Genomic DNA, 23,159 nt, shown 5'->3' on the forward strand with positions numbered 1-23,159 from the left:
ATCGTTTTTGAGAATTGCAAAGACTGGGTATATGGACTTTTTAAATGGGAGACATTTTATATAGAAATGAAGAGGTATGTTTTCCAAATATATATGAGAGAGGTCGAATAAGGTATTATATATATAGAGAGAGATAGAGATAAAGAAAGACGTATGTCTCAATTGAAAAAGCCATTTAACGCGTCTCGAAATAAATCCCAACGCCAGACATCGAGAGAAATGACACCATCGAATAATCCGGGTTCTTGATGTGTTTGCACATGTTTTACATTGACGCCCCGTCTGTTTGCAGACACTAAATTATGGCGTACAATGAGGGCAACCCTTTCGCTCACGTGTGAGAAGGATTATAAAACGGAAAAAGCGGAATTCAACTCGTTGCTCTTTTGTCAATTTTCAACTACAACAATTCGTGTATATTACCAAAGGGCGCGCGAAAGAAAAACTTATATATATATACGACAACTTCCGTTTGTCAAATGTTTTTATACAACACGAAAAAAAGAAAACAAATTCGAAAATTCTAATTCGTAATATATAATTCATCATTTGAAAAAATTATAGAATCCAATTAAAAATTCAAGTTTTAAAAATGATTGAACTGATTTCTAAAATTCTTAATTAAAGAAGAATTTTTCTATTCTAAAATAAAATATTATTTTTCAAAGTCTATTCTTGTTTTAAGAGGATAAATTGATGGAATATGATGAATTTTTCTTGAAATTATTTTCTTCCACTGAATTTAATAAATTGGTAAAACAATTCGAATGAATAGATGAATAAATGTAAAATAACATTTGCTTAGAATTTTAGACTTTTTAATGTCCACGGATCAATATTGTTTTACGTCTATCCTCTCATCTCCTCTTCTCCATTGTATCCATGGCGACGATGCAATGGCTGCCGACGACGTCGATACGCTTGCGTCTCGACGCCTGAATTACGATTTAACCCGAAGAAAATTTTTTTTTTACATTCTTTACTAAACGTAATCAATTTTATTAAATAAAATTCTTGAAAATCGGATTAAATATAATTTTATTTCCTATCGCAAATTTATGAATATAAATTTGAATCAAATTTTAATGAATTAAGAATGTTTAATATTTATTTATATTATTTTTCTCTTTACATAGAGAGGAATAATTTTCCATATAGCTAACAATAAAAATTTTCCTATATTTATTAATCCTGTGAACACTATAATTTCCCGCGCTTAAGAAAAAGTTCAACACCGTTTTAATTTACTTGATTTCGAGATTGAATTCGAGGGCATGCTCGGAGGCACGATTCACTGATTCACAAAGCGTATTAACGTCGAATAAATCAAAATAAAAACTATACATATAGACCCAGTCGAGGCGATGGCCCAGAAAAATCAGGGGACCTCTGGTATTATATAAGAGAGAAAAAGAGAGAAAAAAAAAGAAGAATTAACAATAAGCGTTGAAAGAGTTACCTGGCATTTTATATACGCACACACAATGTAACAAAAAACTATCCATTTATAAAATTTTATACAAAAAAAAAAAATAAATAAATGTTATCAATTTTTTAGAAAATTTTAAAATCTTATTCAAAAATTTGTATTTCTTTTTTGATTTTGAAAAATTATAATATTTTTCCAATTCGATTAATCGCATATTAAGAGGAAAACACCTCTTTTGATAGCATCTCACTTTATCCTTACCAAAATAAAAATATCAAAAATAGATACACTAAAAAAATTTATTTGGTTCAAATAATTAGTTACTTGACTATAATAAATATTTATTTGTATCACATAAATATTTAATTGTATCAAATAATTATTATTTTTCAGTCAATTAAATTGTATTTATTACAACTACAAAAATTATATAAATACAGTTGATTTATTTTAAATAAAAATTATCTATGTCAAATAATTATTTTAATTAATTAAAAATTATGTAATTAAAATAAAAATTATTTAGTTTAAACAAATGTTTATTTGATAATAGTTAAGTAACCGATTATTTGAATCAAATAAATTCTTTTCAGTATATTATATTCTAACTCCAAGAATAAAATTCACGCGAGAAATATTTTTATAAATGGGACGTTCTTTGTCAACCGGACCACCCCATCTCTCCATAATTGGTTTAATTTAAAAAAATTTTATCATATTGGAAAAATTAGCTTGGAATGTCTACTTTTTAATCCCGTTGGGCGCTTTTTGAAATTCAAAATGGCGACTTAAATATGGCGCCTAAACGACATAAAAAACACAAAAAATCCACTAATATGATCTATATTATTGTTTAAAGCTTCACATATGACGATAAAAATAACCACAACATAGTTTACTTACAAACTGATAACGTATCTCCATTCAAAATTCAAAAATTCAAAATGGCGGATTAAATATGGCGGATAAAATTAAAAATTGAGCTAGACTCGTGAAAATTACTACTTGGGGGTTTTCGAGGTCGCTGATTACGAATCCGGTGTTAGTTTTCAAAAATTCAAAATGGCGGATCCAATATGGCGGACAAAAATTGAAAAAATGGAGCTAATTTCGTAAAAATGTCTACATAGGGGGTTTTTTGGTCGCTGATTACAAATCCAATGTCAGTTTTAAAAAATTTTTAAATGGTTGATGACAAATCTCTATTTAAAATTCAAAATGGCGGATAGAATTAAAAAATTAAGCTAGTTTTGTGATTATTAATTAAATAATCCTCACGTAATTTCCATAAAAAGTTATCTGGCGTTGTATTTGATAAGTTCAAATGGCACCTTTTTACGTTCAATATAAAAAAGTTAGATCAATTTTTTATATTTTGGTCCACCATTTTATATTCACCATTTTGATTTTTTAAAAAGTAACGATGAATTCGTAAAGATTGTCCTGAAAAACCCTTAGGTAGACATTTTAACGAGTTTAGCTCAATTTCTTGGATTTTTGGTCAGCCATTTAGAATTTTTAAAAAGTAACCGCAGATTCGTAATCAGTGGCCCCGAAAACCCCCCAGTAAACAATTTTACGGGTTTAACTTAATTATTTAAATTTTGGGCTACTATTTTAAGTCTGCCATTTTGAATTTTTAAAATCTAATAACGGATTTGTAATCAGCGACCCCAAAAACCCCCGAGTAACAAGTTTCAGGCGAATCTAAACGATTTTTTAATTTTTGTCCATCATATTGGATCCGCCATTTTGAATTTTTGGAAACGAATACCGGATTCGTAATCAGCGACCCTAAAAACCCCCGTGTAACAAGTTTCAATCGAATCTACACGATTTTTCAATTTTTTGTCCGCCATATTGGATCCGCCATTTTGAATTTTTGAAAACTAACACCGGATTCGTCATCAGCGACCCCAAAAACCCCCGTGTAACAAGTTTCAATCGAATCTACACGATTTTTCAATTTTTCCGCCATATTGAATCTGCCATTTTGAATTTTTGAAAACTAACAACGGATTCGTAATCAGCGACCCCAAAAACCCCCGAGTAACAAGTTTCAGTCGAATCTAAACAATTTTTCAATTTTTGTCCGCCATATTGGATCCGCCATTTTGAATTTTTGAAAACTAACACCGGATTCGTAATCAGCGACCTCGAAAACCTCCAAGTAGTAATTTTCACGAGTCTAGCTCAATTTTTAATTTTATCCGCCATATTTAATCCGCCATTTTGAATTTTTGAATTTTGAATGGAGATACGTTATCAGTTTGTAAGTAAACTATGTTGTGGTTATTTTTATCGTCATATGTGAAGCTTTAAACAATAATATAGATCATATTAGTGGATTTTTTGTGTTTTTTATGTCGTTTAGGCGCCATATTTAAGTCGCCATTTTGAATTTCAAAAAGCGCCCAACGGGATTAAAAAGTAGACATTCCAAGCTAATTTTTCCAATATGATAAAATTTTTTTAAATTAAACCAATTATGGAGAGATGGGGTGGTCCGGTTGACAAAGAACGTCCCAAATATAAGCCAATACAAATTTCATCATAAAAATTTATAATTTTGTCTGATATATCAATTTCACGATATTTAGGGAAAATTTATCCCATATAGACAGTACAAAAAAATGGGGGGGGGCGAAAGGATTATTTCAGAAACGACAGGTTCGAGTAACTTTCTTTTTTTTCGGGGGGACTGAGATGGGATAAATGCGAGCGATAAGTGGTAATTGATTTTTACGCTTTTTTGATTTATGATCGAGGAGAAAAATGCAACTTTTGGGGTAAATCGCAGCGAATCTCTAACCCCATCGTTCCTAAATTGTTCGACATGTGTCGACATGTGTTACCCGTTTTGTGTCCCATGGGGGGAACGTCACTGAATTTCCATCTTTATCGGTAAAACTTTAACTCTTTTTTTTTATCAAATCCCAATAAATTACGTTATACAAAAGTTCCATCAATTTTTTCCTAAACTTCAATTTATACTCGCATATAAAATCTTATATTGAGAGGAAAATTCATCTGTTACGTTATATTCTCTTAAAACAAAAAAAAATTCTTTTTATAAAAATTCTCATTTTTGAAAAGAAGAAATAAATACAATATAATAAATAAACAAATATTCCTCTCAATTTAATATTATTTGCGTCGAATATTACTAAAAAAAAAATTTTGAAAATTTATATCGGTAAAGAAATCAAATACCTCTGAATCTTAAATTGTCACAGTGATTAAATTGAGATTTCAAATGTAAAGAAAAAAAATTCATCTACATCGCAGAGAGTTTCTATTTTGGAAATAAAATGTATTTATATATATTATAGTCTCGCGAAAGTGTCTCTCTGGATCTTAAAATCCTAAGATGCACAACATCAAAGAAAGCCGGTAGTGATCTTAAGGTTCGAAAAGATTACAAGATATATATATATATATATCGGGTGGGAGGATCGATGATTTTTATCGTCCATCAGGCGCAACGGATACTTTTTTCCGGGAGTGCGCTCTGTCAGGGAAAAAGAATCCGTTCCGCGAGGGAGATGAAAAAGAAGAACAAAAAGCAACTAGAAGAAGAAAAAAGAATGGAACCGTAACGACGACGAGAGTCTCGAAATAATACTTCGATGCCCTATTATATTACTTTCTCGCGTTGTGTGCGAGAGACACGAGCTCAAATAATCGACATCACTTGTACCACCAACAAAAACAATACTTTTCTCTCTTTGAAAAACTATTTTTTGAAATTATTTTATCTCAAATACACAGAAAATTAAAAAGAATTAAAATAATAAGCGTTGCAGTTTATTTTAATGCCTTTTAATTTTCTGTGTAACGATTGAGTTATTTCGATTTAAATAAATCCTAAAAGAACAAGAGCGAAGAAGATTATTCTCAAAATAAGAGGAACTTTTACTTTCTTCTTTTAAAAACATCGAAATAGCATAACACCTAAAAGAGTCTAAAAAAGCCTTTTTTTAGTAGTCAATTTTTCAAATTCCTCTCAGAAAAATATTTCTCAGAGCATAAATATTTAAATATACGATAAATTGTTTACTCTAATCATATCTAAATATTTATTGATATATTATTTTGTCATTAATTTAATCTCTTGTGGGAGCGATCCAAATCTCGAAACACTGACACCCTTTTCATTTTTTGTTTGCCTTTCCCGCATTATACAATGCTAAAATTTATCCATTTCGTGGTAACGTACCTATCGAAAAGTATTGTTGGCTGTTGGTAAATCTGTGACATTTGTCAATTGAAATACACAATATTCTGGAATCAGCTTATAACCCTATTATATTTGAATCGCTATATATATGACACCCAAAAAGGGTTCATTCTCTATATAAAAAACCTTCGAAATTGTATGACACTTTTTTTTCACAAACCAATATGGTAAATAAATTATTTGATATTATACTTTATTGACCACATATATATATATATGTAAAAAAAAAATTGCATACAAAAATGATATTTCCTATATAGTAAAAAAGTTCGAACGGACAGTTAAAACAAAAATTAGTCCAACTTCACATTTTCCTATTTAATGAAAAAAATAATTTTTAAAATTTCGAGAAAATTTTATCTATAATCAATTAATTAAACATTACATTTGAATAGAAATTATAAAAATTCTCACGATTCTTAAATTTTAGGTTAAATTGCTTCAGAAAAATGTGATTTTTATTAAAATGCAATTTTTATTTAAATTTTTGAAAATTAAATTAATTACACTAAAAAAATTTATTTGATTCAATCGACTATTATCAAATAAATATATTTACTTGAACCAAATAATTTTTGAGTCAATTAAATAGTATATATATTTGTTTCAAATACAAAAATTATTGTTTCAAATACTAATTAAATTCAAATAAAAATTATTTGGTTCAAATAAATATTTATTTGATAATAGTCAAGTAACAGCCCGAGTCGAAATTTTTCCCTCTTTTCACCCTCGATTTTCTCAGCCTCTTTTCAGCCTGAAATCATGCGCTTATTTCCAAATCTGCATGTTTAGAGGTTGAAAAGAGGTCTTGGAATTTTTTCTTAATCTGAATTTTTCGAAGTTTTATTCCTCCTAAAAGTTTTATAGTATTACGACAAAGACCAATAAATATATCTTCAATAGGGTCAATAAATAATGTCCATAAGAAAAAAAATCCAATTTTTACATTTTTTAATTTTATTTTTTCGTTTTTTTTGCTTTTTTAACCTCTTTTACGCCTCTCTAGTCATCTTTAAACCCTCCTTTCAGCCTCCAATATAGCAGATATTTCCACTTTTGCAAATTCGAGGTCGAAAAGAGGGTATGAAAGTGTTGGAGAGAATAAAAGGAGGTTTTTAGAGAACTTATAGAATCTAAATTTCGACTCGGGAGATTACTTGAATCAAATAAATTTTTCTTTCAGTCTACACTTGTACTCGAACAAAAACGTTTATTTTTTTTAATATAAAAATTCAAAAATATGAAATTGGACTAACTTTTGTTTCGATTGTTTATCTGATTCTTCCCTAAAAATTACGATAAAAAAATGACCCTTTTTAACCAAATATTTCAAAGATACTCATGAAAAAAAAAATTGGTGTCCACTTACAATCCAAATCTCGTGGTTCTATAATAGATCAATCTATAGCTCCAATAACGAGAACACTAATGGATTCAATTTCACAAAAATAAGCTTATAGAATCTCAAGAATATTGGCGTAACGTTTCGAGGGGTAAACAAGTCCCACCTTTTTTTCACCAATATTGAGAAAGAGAGAGAGAGAAAAAAAAGGAGGAAGAGAATTTACAGTACATACGCGATATTCCGTATACGGGAGCTAAAGATTAAAAATTCTTTTACAATTTTCATCTTCGTCTATATATCGAAGGGATAGCGCCGGGGAGAAATTGAGAGCAAGAACGATTCGGATAGAGAATGTATTCAAAGCAGCTAATCCTCTGATTCCGCTACCACCCAGTCTTCAATTCAAGTTTTACCCCTCCCTCCATTCAATTCGAATGCTGAAGCTCTTTGAAGGAATTTGTAACGCTATCCTGTTTGCAGACAAACTCGCCCTACGGCACGTTTCTTCTCTATATATATGTTCAAATTCACATATAACGTTTTGCTTCTTCAAATATTATTATATCTTTCAGATTTTCGCTTTTTAAAACATGGGAATAATTTTAATTTATGCACTCAAAGAAAATATACAAGAAATTTCAATGGAAATTTTAGTAAATATTTTGTAATTTAGGGAAAACGTGTCTAAATGTTAAATATTTCATATAAAAAGTTCCTTTGAAAATATATTTCAATATTTAATACAAAAAAATTTATTTGAGTCAATAATAATCTTAACTATTATCAAATAAATATTTAGTACACCCAGCGAAATGATATATTTATCTCACAGCCTACTAGCCTATTTATTTGATTTAAATAAAAAATTTTATTTACGCCAAATAAATAGGCTAGTAGGCTGTGAGACAAATATACGTTTATTTAACTCAAATATATTATATTTCGTTCAAATAAAACATTTCTTTGGGTGTAGTATTAAATAATAATTATTATTTGAGTGAATTAAATGGCATTTGTTCCAAATACAAATATTATTGGTTCAAATACAGTTTATTTATTTCAAATAAAAATTAATTATTTGGTTCAAGTAATTATTTATTTACTAATAGTCAAGTTACCAATTATTTGAATCAAATAAATTATAATAAATAAAAAGAATTCATTTGATTTGATTTATTTTTTATATTAAAAGCTTTAATGTAAAAACTAAAAGTTATTTCAATTTTTCCGAGTCAAAAAAAGCGAATATTTATTTACGTTAAAATTTTCCAATAATTCTCGGGCACTCGTTCACTATTTTTTTTTTTTTTTTTTATTGTTTGCAATATATGTGAATACCTACTTCTAGTCAAACGTGATTGATAGGCATTTATGGGAGCTGATCCGTATAATTTGCACGCATAAGAGGATATACTTTTCGAGCATTGTCCGACTGTCCAGCTTCCCGGCCCAAAAAAATTTTGACGGATTCGCTGGTGCGTTTGCGCATTTTTTTGGTAAATCAAGCGAATTTTTTGACCTGCATTCAAAAAAAAAAAAAAAAAAATTTTTACCCCTCGTCAAAAATTCTTCATACCAACAAATGGTGTCAATGAAACACATCTCTTCACTTCCGTTCCGCTTCCTTCAGGAAATCATTCTTTCAATATACACATACATATTATATTCACATATATCACCCAATTTCACACATTTCTTTCTAACCATTATTGATTGAGAATGATCATTGTCAAAAAGAACAACCGAATTATATAATTTAATTGCATCAACAAATCTAATTAAAAAATAAGAAGAAAAAGATCTTGTTTGTTTTTAAAATTCTACAATCGATGAGGAAATTTCCTATATAAATGAAAATTCAGTGAAAAATATAATAAAATTACACTTTATGGGGGCGAATAAATTTGAAGGGATTACAAACTTGATCATTTATTATTTACAGAGCTATAATTTCAAATCCTTTTGTAAAAAATCTGACGACCAAAGTGGAATCAAATTGAAGATATATACTATGTATTTGTCGCATTTGACTTTTGGTGTATACATAACAATACATATTTCTGAAGGCGATTGAGGATGAAAGTCTTAAATTCTCAAACATCAACAGCTATAAGCTTTTATAGACATTTATATATATACATATGGGTGACTTGAAAATGACATGAAAAGACTTTGTCCGACGAAGAAGAGGATCGGTTGGCGTGACGGGAAGTCGTTTTCTCAATGGACATCCATTTCGATCTACATTGTACGATATATATACATTCGAATTCAGCAACTCAGTCTCGGGCCCAAACATTTTCGAGGCGTAAATTCCATTATAATAAAAATAAAAAGAAACTGCTACCTGCAACAGTACTTTCCACGCATCAATTGAAACGTAACATTTGACGTACTGTTCTTTCCATTCAACAAAATTCAACTATGTATCTCACATATACCCTTATACGCGAATTCGTTCTCGTCTTTTTTGCCTCCTTTTTTTTTCTTAATGTCTCTTTCAACTCTAAGTCAAGGACTCTATTATTACTAAAATACTGCACTAAATATAAATACTAAAATTACTATTTTTGTGATACTACAACAATGAATTTTTATTTCAAAACAAAACAGCGATTTTTAAAGGGAGAATAAAAAGTGGAAAAAAAAGAATTTTTTTTTGGGGGGGAAAATGTGAAGAAAATATATCGAGACCCCGTTGCTCTCATAAATCTGACAGTTGACTTTTAAGTCTAAAAAAAGAATCAATCGAATTTGTATGCGATCAATGTGCTTTTTAACTTTTCTGCTCTGGAATTGTCCGTATATAGTGAATAGAAATTGGCGGAAGTCACAAATATTTCGAGGCTTTTGATCCAATTTGACGTTTCACTTGTCATTCCATTTTTTTTTTTTGTTAAAAACCCACTGAATCACCACCAGCAAATTTTTTTCCACAAATACTCAAATACATAACAAAAAAATTTCAAAACAGCAAATATATATTCCAAAACTATTTTTTTGGGGTCTAAGATTAAAATTAATTTGTTAGAATTCTCATTTGACAGAATTTTATTAATTTATTTTCAACCGAATTTTTTTTCAAATTATTATTGAATAAAAATTTTATTTAATCGAATTTCTATATTACAGAATTGTTACATGAATTTTTATTTGACAGAATTATTATTTACTCGAATTCAACAAAATAGTCATTCAAAAGAATTTTTATATTTTACGGAAAGAGAATTCTTTTCTAGCCACAATTTTCATTTGTTCGAATTAAGATTTTTTGGAATTTTTAAAACGCCGAATTTTTATTTTATACAACTTTTTCATTTATCCGAATTAGCAGAAAAATTTGAGCCTAAATTTTTCGGCCATATATTTATTCGAACAAATGAATTTTTATGAAATAAAAATTCGGTGTCTTAAAAATTCTGTCAAATCTAAATTCGAACAAATAAAAATTCGGCTACACCCTGCAAAAAGTAATCTCATATTTAGAGGAAAAATCCTCTTCTAATATCCTCTCAATTTTTCCTCTTAAAACTAAAGTATTCCACTTGAATGTAGAATATTTTTATTCTTTGGTGACTAACAATAAAACAAAACAATTTTTTTGAGGTTCTGATGTCAAAAACATTGAATTAAAGTTAAATAAATAAACAAATCTATATTAATTAATGTAAGTAATTAACTATAAATCATTAATTATATTTAATATTTAATTAAAGATATTTAATTTAGTGCATGATAGTAGCTTTTCTTTATCAGTTTATAACCATAATTGTCAAATTATATGCGAGAGGAAAATCCTCTCAAGTGAAGACTATTACTTTTGATACCAATATATAAGAGGAAAATATGCATCAAATTAAGAGGAATTCGCTAGAATCAAGATTACTTTTTTTAGGGTGCAATTTCCATTTGTTCGAATTAAGATTTTTTGGAATTCTTAAAACGCTGAATTTTTATTTTATACAACTTTCATTTATCCGAATTGGCAGAAAAATTTGAGCCTACATTTTTCGGACATATACATATTTATTCGAACAAATGAATTTGTATGAAATAAAAATTCGGTGTCTTAAAAATTCTGTCAAATCTAAATTCGAACAAATAAAAATTCGACTAGAAAAGAATTCTTTCTAATATAATCATTCTGTAAAATAAAAATTCCTTTATAATTATTTCTTTTGAAAATTCGAACAAATAATTCTGCGTCAAATACAAATTGATTAAAATAAAAATTCTGTAAAATAAAATCAATGTAAAATAAAAATTGTCTTAAATAACAATTCTATATAAAACAAAAATTTGGTTAAATCGAATTTCTGTCAAAAAAAATATTCGGAAAAAATAGAAATTCGTTTAAAAAATTTTCAAGATAACGAAATTCTATGGAAAATTCAAAAAAATTAATATTAGCATTTCGTAGGTCTCATTTTTTTCTCCAATTTTTCAAAAAAAAAAGAACAAAATTCCTACACATTAGAACATATACCGTATTTTGCAATATGAGAAAAATTTAAAAAAAGAAAAAAAAAAATTAGCGCATCAAAAATAGTTGGAAGTGGAGTCGCGTAAAATTTAGCACCTCAAAGACAGTTACGACTCACGAGGCACATCAGAATTGGCGGACACGCAACCGCTAATTTCACAGTCGTTTAAGCGGCGATAATTCAACGAAATTTATAGCTCAAGAAAACTTGACGCACCTCGCTTGACACATCATATTCCATTAGAACACATATAAAAGCCGATGAGGCCATTTTGAAAAAGGCGTCTCTCGCAAAACTTCACAAAAAATTTCTTTGATTCATATATATATGCGCGCCAAAAATTTTCAAATAAAAAAAAAATTGAATTTTATATTACAAAAACCCAATTTTTCATTGTATATTAAAATTGAGAAAAAAATCTTGAAAAGATTGGTGTACAGGAATCTTTAATCTGCGTGTACAAAAAAAAAGTGTTTAGGGACCATTTGATTTTTGTGAGAAGAAGCAGAGGGGCGCGAACAAATTATTCGACGGGTGGTCCTGTGATGTTGAAAAACGAAGGGTTGACACACACAAGGGCCTTGAGTCGCGACGAAAGCGCAGTGTAGCAACATATATAACGCTTCCAAAGATTCGCGAGAGTATGAAACACTTGAAAAGTACTCTCAGCGTGATGTCAAAATAACCAAATGTCAACATTGTCGGGCGTCAAGGGGTTTATGATCGAATTATAGGGGAGGACGATATCCCGGTGTGTTCTCTTTTTATCAATTACGAAACAATAATGAAACACGATGCAGCTGCAAATTTTGCACGTTGACGCGCCCACGGAATTATATATACTTCTATCTTTTCAGAAAATTTCTGAATTTATGCTATCAATTCACCTGGCGTTCAAAAAATTATTCAAACTGACCGCCTATATCCAACTGGACCAATATACTGCCCATTACAAAAATATTGCCAATTTTCACATGGGCGTTTAAATATTCAAATGGTCATTTTATTGACCGCATGTATAATTTAAAATTTCATTATCCGTTCAATTCTAATGGGAATTTTTATAAATTAATATAAAAATTAGAAAAATACAATTTTTCCCTACAGGCAGAATTTGACTGGAAGAATGAAAAGAAGACTGTACTTGGATTTTATAAATAGCTATGTATAGCAGATGATTTTTTTTTTGATGAAAAAGAAAAACGTTATCATAAAAAAGGGGAATAAAATTTAGTTTTCGTAAGCTTTTATAGATATAATATTGTGCTCATATTTCATGGATTGTTGATGACATTTCCGACTGTAATGAAACATGTCGGCATTCGTCAAAGCACGGTTGAAACAACGTCGTCACGTGCATTTTAGTCGACGGACAAGACTCTAGAAGCAAAACAAGCATCTCATCGCAATAAAAACCTCCCGAGAGTTTCGTCGATAATAAAAGCACGTATGCTCGCATGTGTTTGTTTGGCTTTCCAGGCGGCTTCTGCCAATGCAGACGCATATACGGAAGCGTGAATGAACGCGACAGCCTTTAAAAAATTTCTTTTCATTACAAGAAACATCAATCCTTTTCTACGAGATTGGCATCACATCCTGAGAATTCGACTTCCGAGGGATTCCTCAATATATATACGCTTTTACAAACACGGAATCTCGAACTGTTTTTGTAGTGAAAAAAAAAAAATTAGCATTGATTCAAAAAAACCATGTATACGTATTTAATCCAATAATTTTCTTAATTCAAGAAAATTTACATCAAATTTTCTTGGATCAAAAAAATAGTGAAAATACAATTTTTTTGTGTGTTTTCTTTAATTCTATATACTCAAATTCCTAACACGAGATAAAAAGTACACTGAAAAAAAGTATTTGATTCAAATAATCGATTACTTGACTATTATCAAATAAATATTTACTTGAACCAAATAATTTTTATTTGAATTAAATAAATTGTATTTGAACCAATAATTTCTGTATTTGAAACAAATACCATTTAATTGACTCAAATAATAATTATTTGATACAAATAAATATTTATTTGATAATAGTTAAGTAATCGAATATTTGAATCAAATACATTTTTTTCAGTATACTGTTATAATTATTATTACTAGTTTTAGAAAAGCAATTATAATATTTTTCCCTATACTATATTTTACTTTCAAAATGTGAAATTTGTAACTCCAAAGAGTTAAATTATTATTTTCAAAAATTTTAATTTAGAGATTTAAGTTAATTTTTCAAAAATCGATTTTGACGAGCTGCGATAATTGCATAACTCATCCGATAAACAATATTTTAAATTTCCGAAATTTTTGGCTCCTCAATATACTTAAAAATATAACCTATGCATTTTTATTCTTAGTTGGAAAATGATATTCTAGAAATAAGAGTAATATTTAAAAAAAAATTAAATTTCAATCCATTGACATAATAACCTCAAACTAAAAAATTTTATCAACAACAAATAAAATTATAATTAAAATTAATTTCAACAAATTTTTGTCAAAATTGTACAATTTTCAACAAATTTTATTTTGAGCCAAAATTTATTAAATAATAATTATTTCAATTGTAGTTTTTTGTTTAAACGTTAATAAACAATTATAAACCAAATTTTTACAAATTCCTTTATTGAATCTAAAAGATTCACTACAATTTTATTTTCTTGAATATTAAATATTAAAAATTAAATATTAAAATTAATATTAAATATTAAAAATATTTTGTTTAAAAGTTATTGAAAATTTTTTTATTTTTTCTACCTTTTAAACCAAATATTATTTAAGAAAAAAACAAAATTGTTAAGTTTAAAATCTTTTAAAGAGAAAAATGAGCTATTATTTGTAAAAATTTGGATGAAAATTCTAATTTTTCACTATAAGTTTAATAATGAACAACACAAGTTAAATAATTTTTATTCAACAAATTTTGAAAAACAATAATTTTTTTTTTAATTGTACAACTGGATCTGCCAAAATGTATTAAATTTTAATTACAATTTTATATTTGATAAAACGTTTGAAATAAAAATTATTTGGTAACAAACATTTTATTGGTAATAAAAATACAATTTTTAGTTTCAAATTATGTCAAGAGATAAAACCGCCTTTATATCTTAAAATTAAATTTTTTTTGAATAAAATGAAATTGATGTAAATAGAAAAATTATTTTGAAGAAATCCTAAAATACATTTTTTTCAAACACACAAAATTTATAAGTGAAAAAATAATTTCAATTTTTTAAATTTCTATTTCCTATTTATAGTCGAATTTGTTTATAATATATGTAATTTTCAAGCAGCTTTTGACCCTCCCCAGCATCCCTTTTCTATATAACTCCCCCAAAAAAGTGACGCTATACTCTTTTTATTAACCTACGCAGAGAGACAGCGGGACAAATGGAAAACGATTAAATCAGAGGCACGAGTCATCGTTCGCGAAAAAGGTCATGGTAGGCGTTTTAATGAAAAATGCTTCGATAAATAGACATGAAAAATTATATTTTTCCAATTTGACCATTTAAAATGACACTAAAGAACCATTTGATGACAAAATTGGACAATGTAGGAAAAATGTGTCAAACGTAACAAATTATATTTTGATTTATATACAATATAACAATAATACTGTAAGGCAAAAAATATTAGAAAAAATATTTTCTCCTTTTCTTGAAAAAGATTCTGAAATATGCCCTATTTAAAATTATAATATGAGAACATTATTATAAATGGAAAAATTTCACCACTTTGAAGAAAATTCGAGAAATTGATAATAAAAAAAAAAAGCCTTGAGGAATTTATTTCCAAAATATGACTTGTCAGTCATTAATTATAGTAAGTTAATATGAACTATTTAAATCGAAATAAAGTTGAGTTGAGATCATGTTAACGGGGGTGGTGTGAAACAAGAGGGTGCATCACCTGGTACGACTATCCATCACAAGGAAGAAGGGCTTTTTGTGAAACATTGAACAAGAAAGACGAGAGCAAAGAGGGAAGCCACGGAAGAAGAGTTGTCCGATATAATTTGTCCCCGTCACGTTTATACTCGTCGATTTTCTATATATATATACAGAACCAAAAGGGTGTCGATTCTTTTTCTAACCCCACACTATTTTTTAATGCAATACTGCCTCAACTCGTTGTAACCTCGTTATCGACTAAAGTTACATCCACCTCCATCGAATCAACCATTAACTTCTCGTTGCAGAATATTAACGTCTCATATATGCTGTATAAAGGGGTCTATATCCAAGCTCGTAAAGCGCACCCGGTTCTTCTTTGACGAGATGAGAGAGAGAAAGAGAGCAACGTCATGTTTATATAATCAATGTCTGGAGATATCGTCCTCTAATTTTAAAAATGAGAATATATACAAACTGCATCCATCTAAAATGTATAAAACTATTTTAAAGAGAAAGCAATAAGATTACAAAAAATAATAAGAAATCCGAAAAAAAAATTTCCATGAAAAATTCTTAATCAAAAAAAAGATGCTTTTTATTATAATTTTGTTAAATTGATGAGAAGCAATGAAAATATTATCAGAAGCAAAACGAAAAAATTGAAGAAAATAAAACCTAATTTTGTCTTCTAATTTCCTCTGACAGGATTTAACGCGAGACATGATGTGTTGACAGAAGGTATATTCATTGGGAATAATTTGCAATGACAATTTTAGAGGGCACGTTCTTTAATTCCCTAATTCTCTCGTTTTAATTAAACCCGATGTTGTATTTGTACGCAAGAGACCTTTTGTTTTTTTTTTTTTTTGACGCACTTTTGTGCGCCCTCACTGAATAAGTCATTGTCCCCTGTAATCAGCCGTTAACTTTTCTTTTCAATTACACATAACATGCAAATTAAGTCCTTGTCAACAGCAATAAGAATATCCGAGTTTCAATTTTCCATTTTTTCCCTTTGCAAAATTTATATTAACACCCACTAATTTATTACAAATTAATAATCAAACCAAAAATTGGAATTATTTTTAAAAAAAATTTTTTTTAATTATTTAAATTTAATTAATAACTTTTAGTGATAATAAAAAAAATGGATAGCAAAAGAAATAGTAATGTATTTAAAAAATAATAAGAGAATTAATTATCCACGGGCACGTGACTTTAAAAAGTTCATATAGAAAACTGCAGATGCAGTTTGAAATTGGATAAGATAAATGACTTGAGTCGCCGACGCGTGTGCCATAACGGAAGTCGTTTGACCCAGTTTGTTTGTCAATCTTGTTTGTAAATTTCGTCCCTTAAGTATTCTATAAGATTCAAAGGTCTCAAAGGTCCTCTCAAAAATTCTCCTTGAAGATACAAGGACTTAGTTTGCCATATGTATTTATTTTGACGCGTCGTCTCTTCTTACAAAGAAGGGGAGGATAAACAATTTTTATCCTCTATTTCCCTCGTTTTCCTGTCTTTTTTTTTTCAAATTGTCAGGTCACGTGCTACATTAATCATGTCATCGTCGACAATATTTTTACACAAAAAAAGATTAGTTAAATCGACTAAATAAGATTTAAGCTATTTTCTAAAAAAAACAGAACTAACCAATTGCGAAGAAATAAATGAACTTTAATAATTGATTAAAGTAAAAAAATGCCTATTTACCCAATGAATAGTATTTTTTTTTTAAATATTGTTTCTTATTTTAACTTTTATTTCTAACTAAGAATATAATGCATTGATTATATTCCCAAGAGTCAAGATTTTTCACTAAACATCAATAAGGGAAAAAAAACGCAGTAAAATTATCACTAATTGCTGAAAAAATAAATGATTAATAATTAAAAAAAGATTTTTTTTTGCTCACCGCGATGACTCAACTGAAAATAATTGTCAATTAACAAAACAAAATTCAATACCAATTCACAAAATTGTTTGTAAATTATATAATAGTCCAGGTGCAATGAGACCTACACTAGGGTTAACGTCCCAAGACGCAACCGTCACCTGAACTTATAAATTATTTCATATTAAATAAACAGTCGTTTTTTTTTAATGAAAAAACGACTCACCAATCGGTGATTAATCCCACGTTGGAGCAATGGTTATCAAATTGCCCTTTATCCTCTTGTGGCCACTCTCGAAGATCCCTGCATTAAATGCACTTCTGCACAGGTCGAGAGTTTTGCAGGGGCCGTTTTTCTTCTTCCACATCCTTCCTGTCCTTCAGGTTGTTCTTTTTGGTATGGACTGAAAAATTAAAAATTTATTAAAATTATACAATTATAAAATACTTTATTAAATGCTGAAATCTATTAAACAAGGTAAAAATTTAATTCATTAAAATTGAATAATTTCTATTTAAAAATATAAACATTTATTATATTCTATTTAATGTATAATTTCGAAAACTTTTAAAATTTAATAAAATTAACAATTGAAAAATAAGACTTACTGTTGAAAATTTCTGCTTCTGGTGACAAAAATTCACTAATGTTCTTCTCTTTGAAAGAACGAATGTTTCCACTGCTACTGGACCAACTGTCTGAAATTTTTTTTTAGAAAAGCTATAATAAATTGTAACTGTTGTGTAACTATTAATATTTCTGCAAAAAAATTTTAAAATAGCAAATATTATTTTTTGGAAATTTTTTTTAATTTGAAGTTAATTTTTTTAATATTTAACTATACTATTATTGTCACAATTAGTAATGTCTAAATATTCAATCAATTATAATGAATTAATCTTTTTAGATATACTGCTCTTAATCATATCAATAATTTTAAAATAGAAAAATTAAGAGAAATAATTAATAAACGTACATTGAACTGCGCTCAGCAATGCCCGATCTCCTCCAAGAGCAGCTCTGCAACAAACACCTTTCCCCTCAAAGAAATCGTGGACCTAGAAATTGAAATAAATATTATATAAATACTTATTCCATAAATTATAGTTGAAAGAACAATTTGTTTTTCTGAACATTTGGATTTTTATCCCTCAAATAAAAATAGTTACAATGGTAGATTTTAAAAATTTACAAATATAAAATTTTTAAATTAATTAAAATTTATTTATTTGAAAAATATGGAAAAAATGTTAATCTTTTAAAATTATTTAATGTCAATCTGTTTCTGTATTGCTTCGAATTATTGGTTATATCACGTAATAAATGAAGGTTAAAAAGTAAAAAGCACTCACCACTTGATGATTCTTTTGAATGATCACTTTTTTCAAAACCTCGTTTTTTTGGACGTCTCCATTCTCAATTATTGTAATGAATAAAAGCTGAAAATTGAAATGAAAAAATAACTTAAAAAAACAATATAAATTAAAAATAATACTAAAATTTAGTAAATAGAGTAAAAATAACTAATTTTAAAAGTAATTATTAAAAGATAATAAAAATTAAAACTAACAAATTAATAAAATTCTAAATCAAAATTAGTTTTTAAATTTTGTAATATTTAATTTTTTTGTAATAATTTTCATAGTTTGTGGAAGAAAAAATAAAGGAATTTTTTTGTAATTAGTACCCAGAACGAAAAAATATTTCTATGATTCTAATATTAATAAAAATTATGTAAAAATAATGAATAATAACTTTAATAAAATACATTGATAAAAATATATATATATTTAATTATTCTAATTACCTTTTTAAAACAACTGAAGATTATCCTTGCTTTATATCAATGCTGTTTCGAAATTTTCAATGACGCTGCAATACAATAAATTTGCTGTCCTTTGAGCCCCATAACCTCAATTATTCATATCTGGATTTTCTTCTTCCAAAAGTTTTTTCACCTAAATAAAGACAGCAAATTTAGACAACTTGAATAAATAATTGATTTAATTGTAAGTGAAAAGACGACTCTTTTTAGGTTATGTTACCACGAGCTTTCAAATTTTTCATAAATAAATTTTCTTACATGAATTAAGACAAATGAAAATTGTAACTTTAAATAATCAGATGACGAAAAATTAACTAAAAAATGAAAAAATTTAACTATATACACGAGGCAGCGTCATCACTTCGATTATTATATGATCTTTTCAGATTTACGCTTTTTAATAACTCTTAATACTCACCCCCATATTTTCGAGAACACATTTATAAAACGAGGAAAATTCAATGCAATTATTTAGTTTGATTCATTTAAAACAAAGAATTCAACACTTTCGAGTCGTGCCATCGTGCGACAATGGCAGAAATGAAAAAAAAAGGGGGGGGGAGGGGAAAGATTCAGAGGGTTGTAAAAATAACGGAATCGAAGGAAAAAATCAATTACTATAGGTATTTTGATAGGTTATGACCATAACAATTATGTTATTTAGGATATATCAATCGATAAAAGGCTGATTAGCAATAATTTAATTACACTATGTTGTGACGTCATTGTCGATCCTATCCAAACAAAAATTTCTATTCTTTCAAAAATAGGATATCTTAATTATTCTCATTTTAAGATTTCCAAAATAATAGATTTGATTCGAATATTATTTTTTAAGAAAATGAATATAGGAAAAGATCTGATTTATGTTAGACTAAAATAGAGGGTTGAAGGGATGGGGGAATAGTAAAATAATCTCAATTGTCAATAATTACATATTCTTAAAGATTATTAAGACAATATTTATATGTTATTAACAGGAAATTAATGTAAATTTTTACCTTATCAGCCATTTTAGTCGATTCTCTTCATGATTATTATGAAATTTTGGAAATATAATATCAAAACGACACATGGTCCTTCCGCCAATTTCCACAACAGGGAATGAGCTTTTCCCGCATAAAAATATATGCACCTTCTCCCCCCTGCAATCTGATTGGCTGCTTAAACAAATCAACAAATCAAATTAATGTTAACAGAATCTAATTTTCTAATTGGCTCTAATCATTATACCGCGAAACGTTCCAATTCCACAGTGTTTGATTGGTTTGTTTAAATTGCGGGAAAAAATTTAAAAATATTCTTTTCTCTACAATTAAATAAATATTTAAATTATATATATGTATATTTAATTTAATTAAACATTTTATTTTCTTTTACAGTTTCTAAAAAATTATTAATCACATTATTCACTATATCTACATTCCGGAAATATAATTCAATGCTATCGTTTATACAACAATTTGGTTTAATTGAAAATTAGAGAAATAAAATTTGGAAAATTATCACAATAGTGGAATTATCCGGAAAAATTCAGCACGTGTTTCTTTTTCAAAAAAAAAACCCCTCTTGACAATAATTCGCAGCGTAACGACAAATCCAATTAGAAAACAGAAAAATGTTTATATGGAAAGAAAAAAAAAGACATACTTAAAAATAAATGTAATACCGAACACGTGCAGGTATATTATATCTAAAAAGGGCAAACTTGTGGAAATTGGTTTCGTTTCGGCAAGCCGATAAGCCAAGGGGCGGAAAAAATATTTCTGAAAAATTCTAAAAAATCTGGAGAGTGGGAGAAAAAGGCAAATTTGTCTCAATTACACGCTTGCTTTAGAAACTTGAATGAAAAGTGAGCTGAGAGAGGAACATCCTGTTTTAGTTGTATGCATATATATATATATATACAGACATATAACTATGGTCCGTTATGCGTGATTGTAAACCAAACTATGGTGAGTAAAACAGCAGTAAGCGGAAAGACAGTGGTCGCGCATCGCACGCCAATCATCCCTGCGCTGAACGCAAAACCGCACAAAGGATATTGCTCCGTTGCAGATGCAACGTCTTCGCGGCACTTTTTGCCCAACACGAATTACTCGGGCGTTACCCAAGAGACTTAGTCCTTCCAGGATCGGATTAACAAAAAAATCATCCTTACATATTTTTTCTATAAGAAAAAAAAGCCTAATATTTTCAAAAACAAATTCTCCTTCATCAATCTTAATTTTTGAAATTACTAAATTACTATTTCCCATAATTTTAATTAGAAATTTTTTTATACATTCCTCTTCTCGTTCTAATTAATTTTCGCTAATTATGAAAGTGTTTAGAATTTTTAAATTCTTTTAAATTTTAAAATTAAAAAAAAAAAAATAACAGAATCTCAAAATAATGAAATTATTCTCTCGAAACTATGATATCTTCAAGTCCGTTAATAAATGAAATAAGTAAATAAATATCTATTCTCGCATCCCGAGAGCGCCTGCCAAAACCACACAATTTTTTTCTCAAGTATCGATTCAAGACGGCGTATAATTCGATATCGATAGTGTAATTCTATTCCAAACAAGCACACGCAAGGTCTCTGGCTTTACCGGTTCGTAACAGGTTTTTATTCCTCTCAAAACAAGACGTTTTATTTAAATCGAGTTTAAATTTCATATTCGCTTATAATATTAATATCAATAAACTACTGTTGATTGATTTATAAATATATAAATAGCTTTATGTATTATTTCCTCTTCAAAATTTAATTTTTTTTTACAAAGAAATTTTGAAAATAAATTCTTCAAAAATAATTATTGACTAAAATTTAAAAATTCTAAACTAATTTAGAAATATTGAGAATTCATTTCGTAAAGGAAGTATATAATTTTCTAGTGACAGATTCATGAAATAAGCTACTAATTGCCAGTCCAATTGAGTTAATTGCAAATGTCGAATTTCTGGCTGTTTTTCGGAATTCTTTTTTTCTCTCTCTCTCTCTCTCTCTCTCTTGATGTGTTGTGTATTTGCCAGCTGCACGAGCACAGTCTGACAGACTTCTTGAAAAGTTTTTTGAAAGACGTTTTGCTCTTTTCCCCGCGGCATCCATCTGGCGCGTGCGTGACCTCCTGGAATTATCCATTACATCCTGGCAATGTCAATGATCGGGCCTGATCGTTCCTTCCTTCCGGGCTTTACCTCGAAAAACCTTGATCAGTCAATTTCCAACAATAATCCTTAACAAAACGAAATTTATTTAAAGTCTATAATCAGAAAATAAAAATGTAATTTAAACGTTATAGCACGGAAAAGGCGGAAGTAACGAATATCATGTATTTTTCTCTTATATAATATTCTCCCAATTCCGAAAAAAAAATTTGGTAAAATCTCTCAATTTTAGATAATTTAAAAAAAGAGATGATAGATTATGTAGAAAAATAAAACAGGATAATAAAAAAGAGAAATGAAGAAAAGAAAAAAAAATTGAAGAAACTATTTTCTGCACAAAAAAGAAAAATAACGTTAATAATATAAATTGAAATATTTAATTTCAAAGGCGAAGAGGCTGAATAAAATATAAAGGGTGTGAATATACTGGACATTTCGTATATATATATGTAGAGATCAGATTGGCTAATTACAACAAGGGGTGAATAAATGACGTCATGGGGCGTGCTCGCAATGCGATTGGCTCAAAATGGGAACTACCCTCGTGCTCGAGGGTGAAACCAAGGGATCGAAGTTCATCCCCTCGTTTTAAGGGGCGAAGGCGCGGTTCCGTTTACTCTCCCTCTTCTCCACGATACAAAGAGGGTGAAACACTCGACAAAACCCCGATGTGAATAAACACCCCTCTTGGCATGGATTTTGTGATTGGTTGCGCGAAATACTTGAAATCGTTATAAATATACATTACTTTCAGTATAATCAAAGAAAAGTCTTGCGACAAAAAAAGAAAACCGTTCAATGTTCAATAATACAAAAGAATTAATTTCTTTTTTAATTCAAAAAAAATTTCTTTTTCAAAAATAAAAAAAAAA

At 28.3% G+C, this 23,159-nt stretch overlaps 1 protein-coding gene across 1 annotated transcript in view; it reads right to left on the bottom strand.

Annotated features, from left to right (window-relative positions):
- The window catches only part of LOC127288415 (uncharacterized), a 261,749-nt gene extending 241,605 nt beyond the window's left edge, over positions 1 to 20,144 (bottom strand). Inside the window, exons 1-5 of the mRNA XM_051315832.1 lie at positions 20,133 to 20,144; positions 18,659 to 18,745; positions 18,283 to 18,364; positions 17,915 to 18,004; positions 17,532 to 17,709 (exon numbers count right to left, since the gene is read on the bottom strand). Of these exons, the coding sequence (XP_051171789.1) occupies positions 17,615 to 17,709; positions 17,915 to 18,004; positions 18,283 to 18,364; positions 18,659 to 18,745; positions 20,133 to 20,144 (366 nt within the window). The 3' untranslated portion in view covers positions 17,532 to 17,614. The remainder of the gene's footprint in view (positions 1 to 17,531; positions 17,710 to 17,914; positions 18,005 to 18,282; positions 18,365 to 18,658; positions 18,746 to 20,132) is intronic.
- Between the last annotated feature and the right edge of the window lie 3,015 nt (positions 20,145 to 23,159).

The sequence above is a fragment of the Leptopilina boulardi genome, unplaced genomic scaffold, assembly GCF_019393585.1.
Source record: "Leptopilina boulardi isolate dan_hultmark-lab unplaced genomic scaffold, ZJU_Lbou_2.1 LbouV2_386, whole genome shotgun sequence".
In the NCBI taxonomy this organism is placed as follows: Eukaryota; Metazoa; Arthropoda; class Insecta; order Hymenoptera; family Figitidae; genus Leptopilina; species Leptopilina boulardi.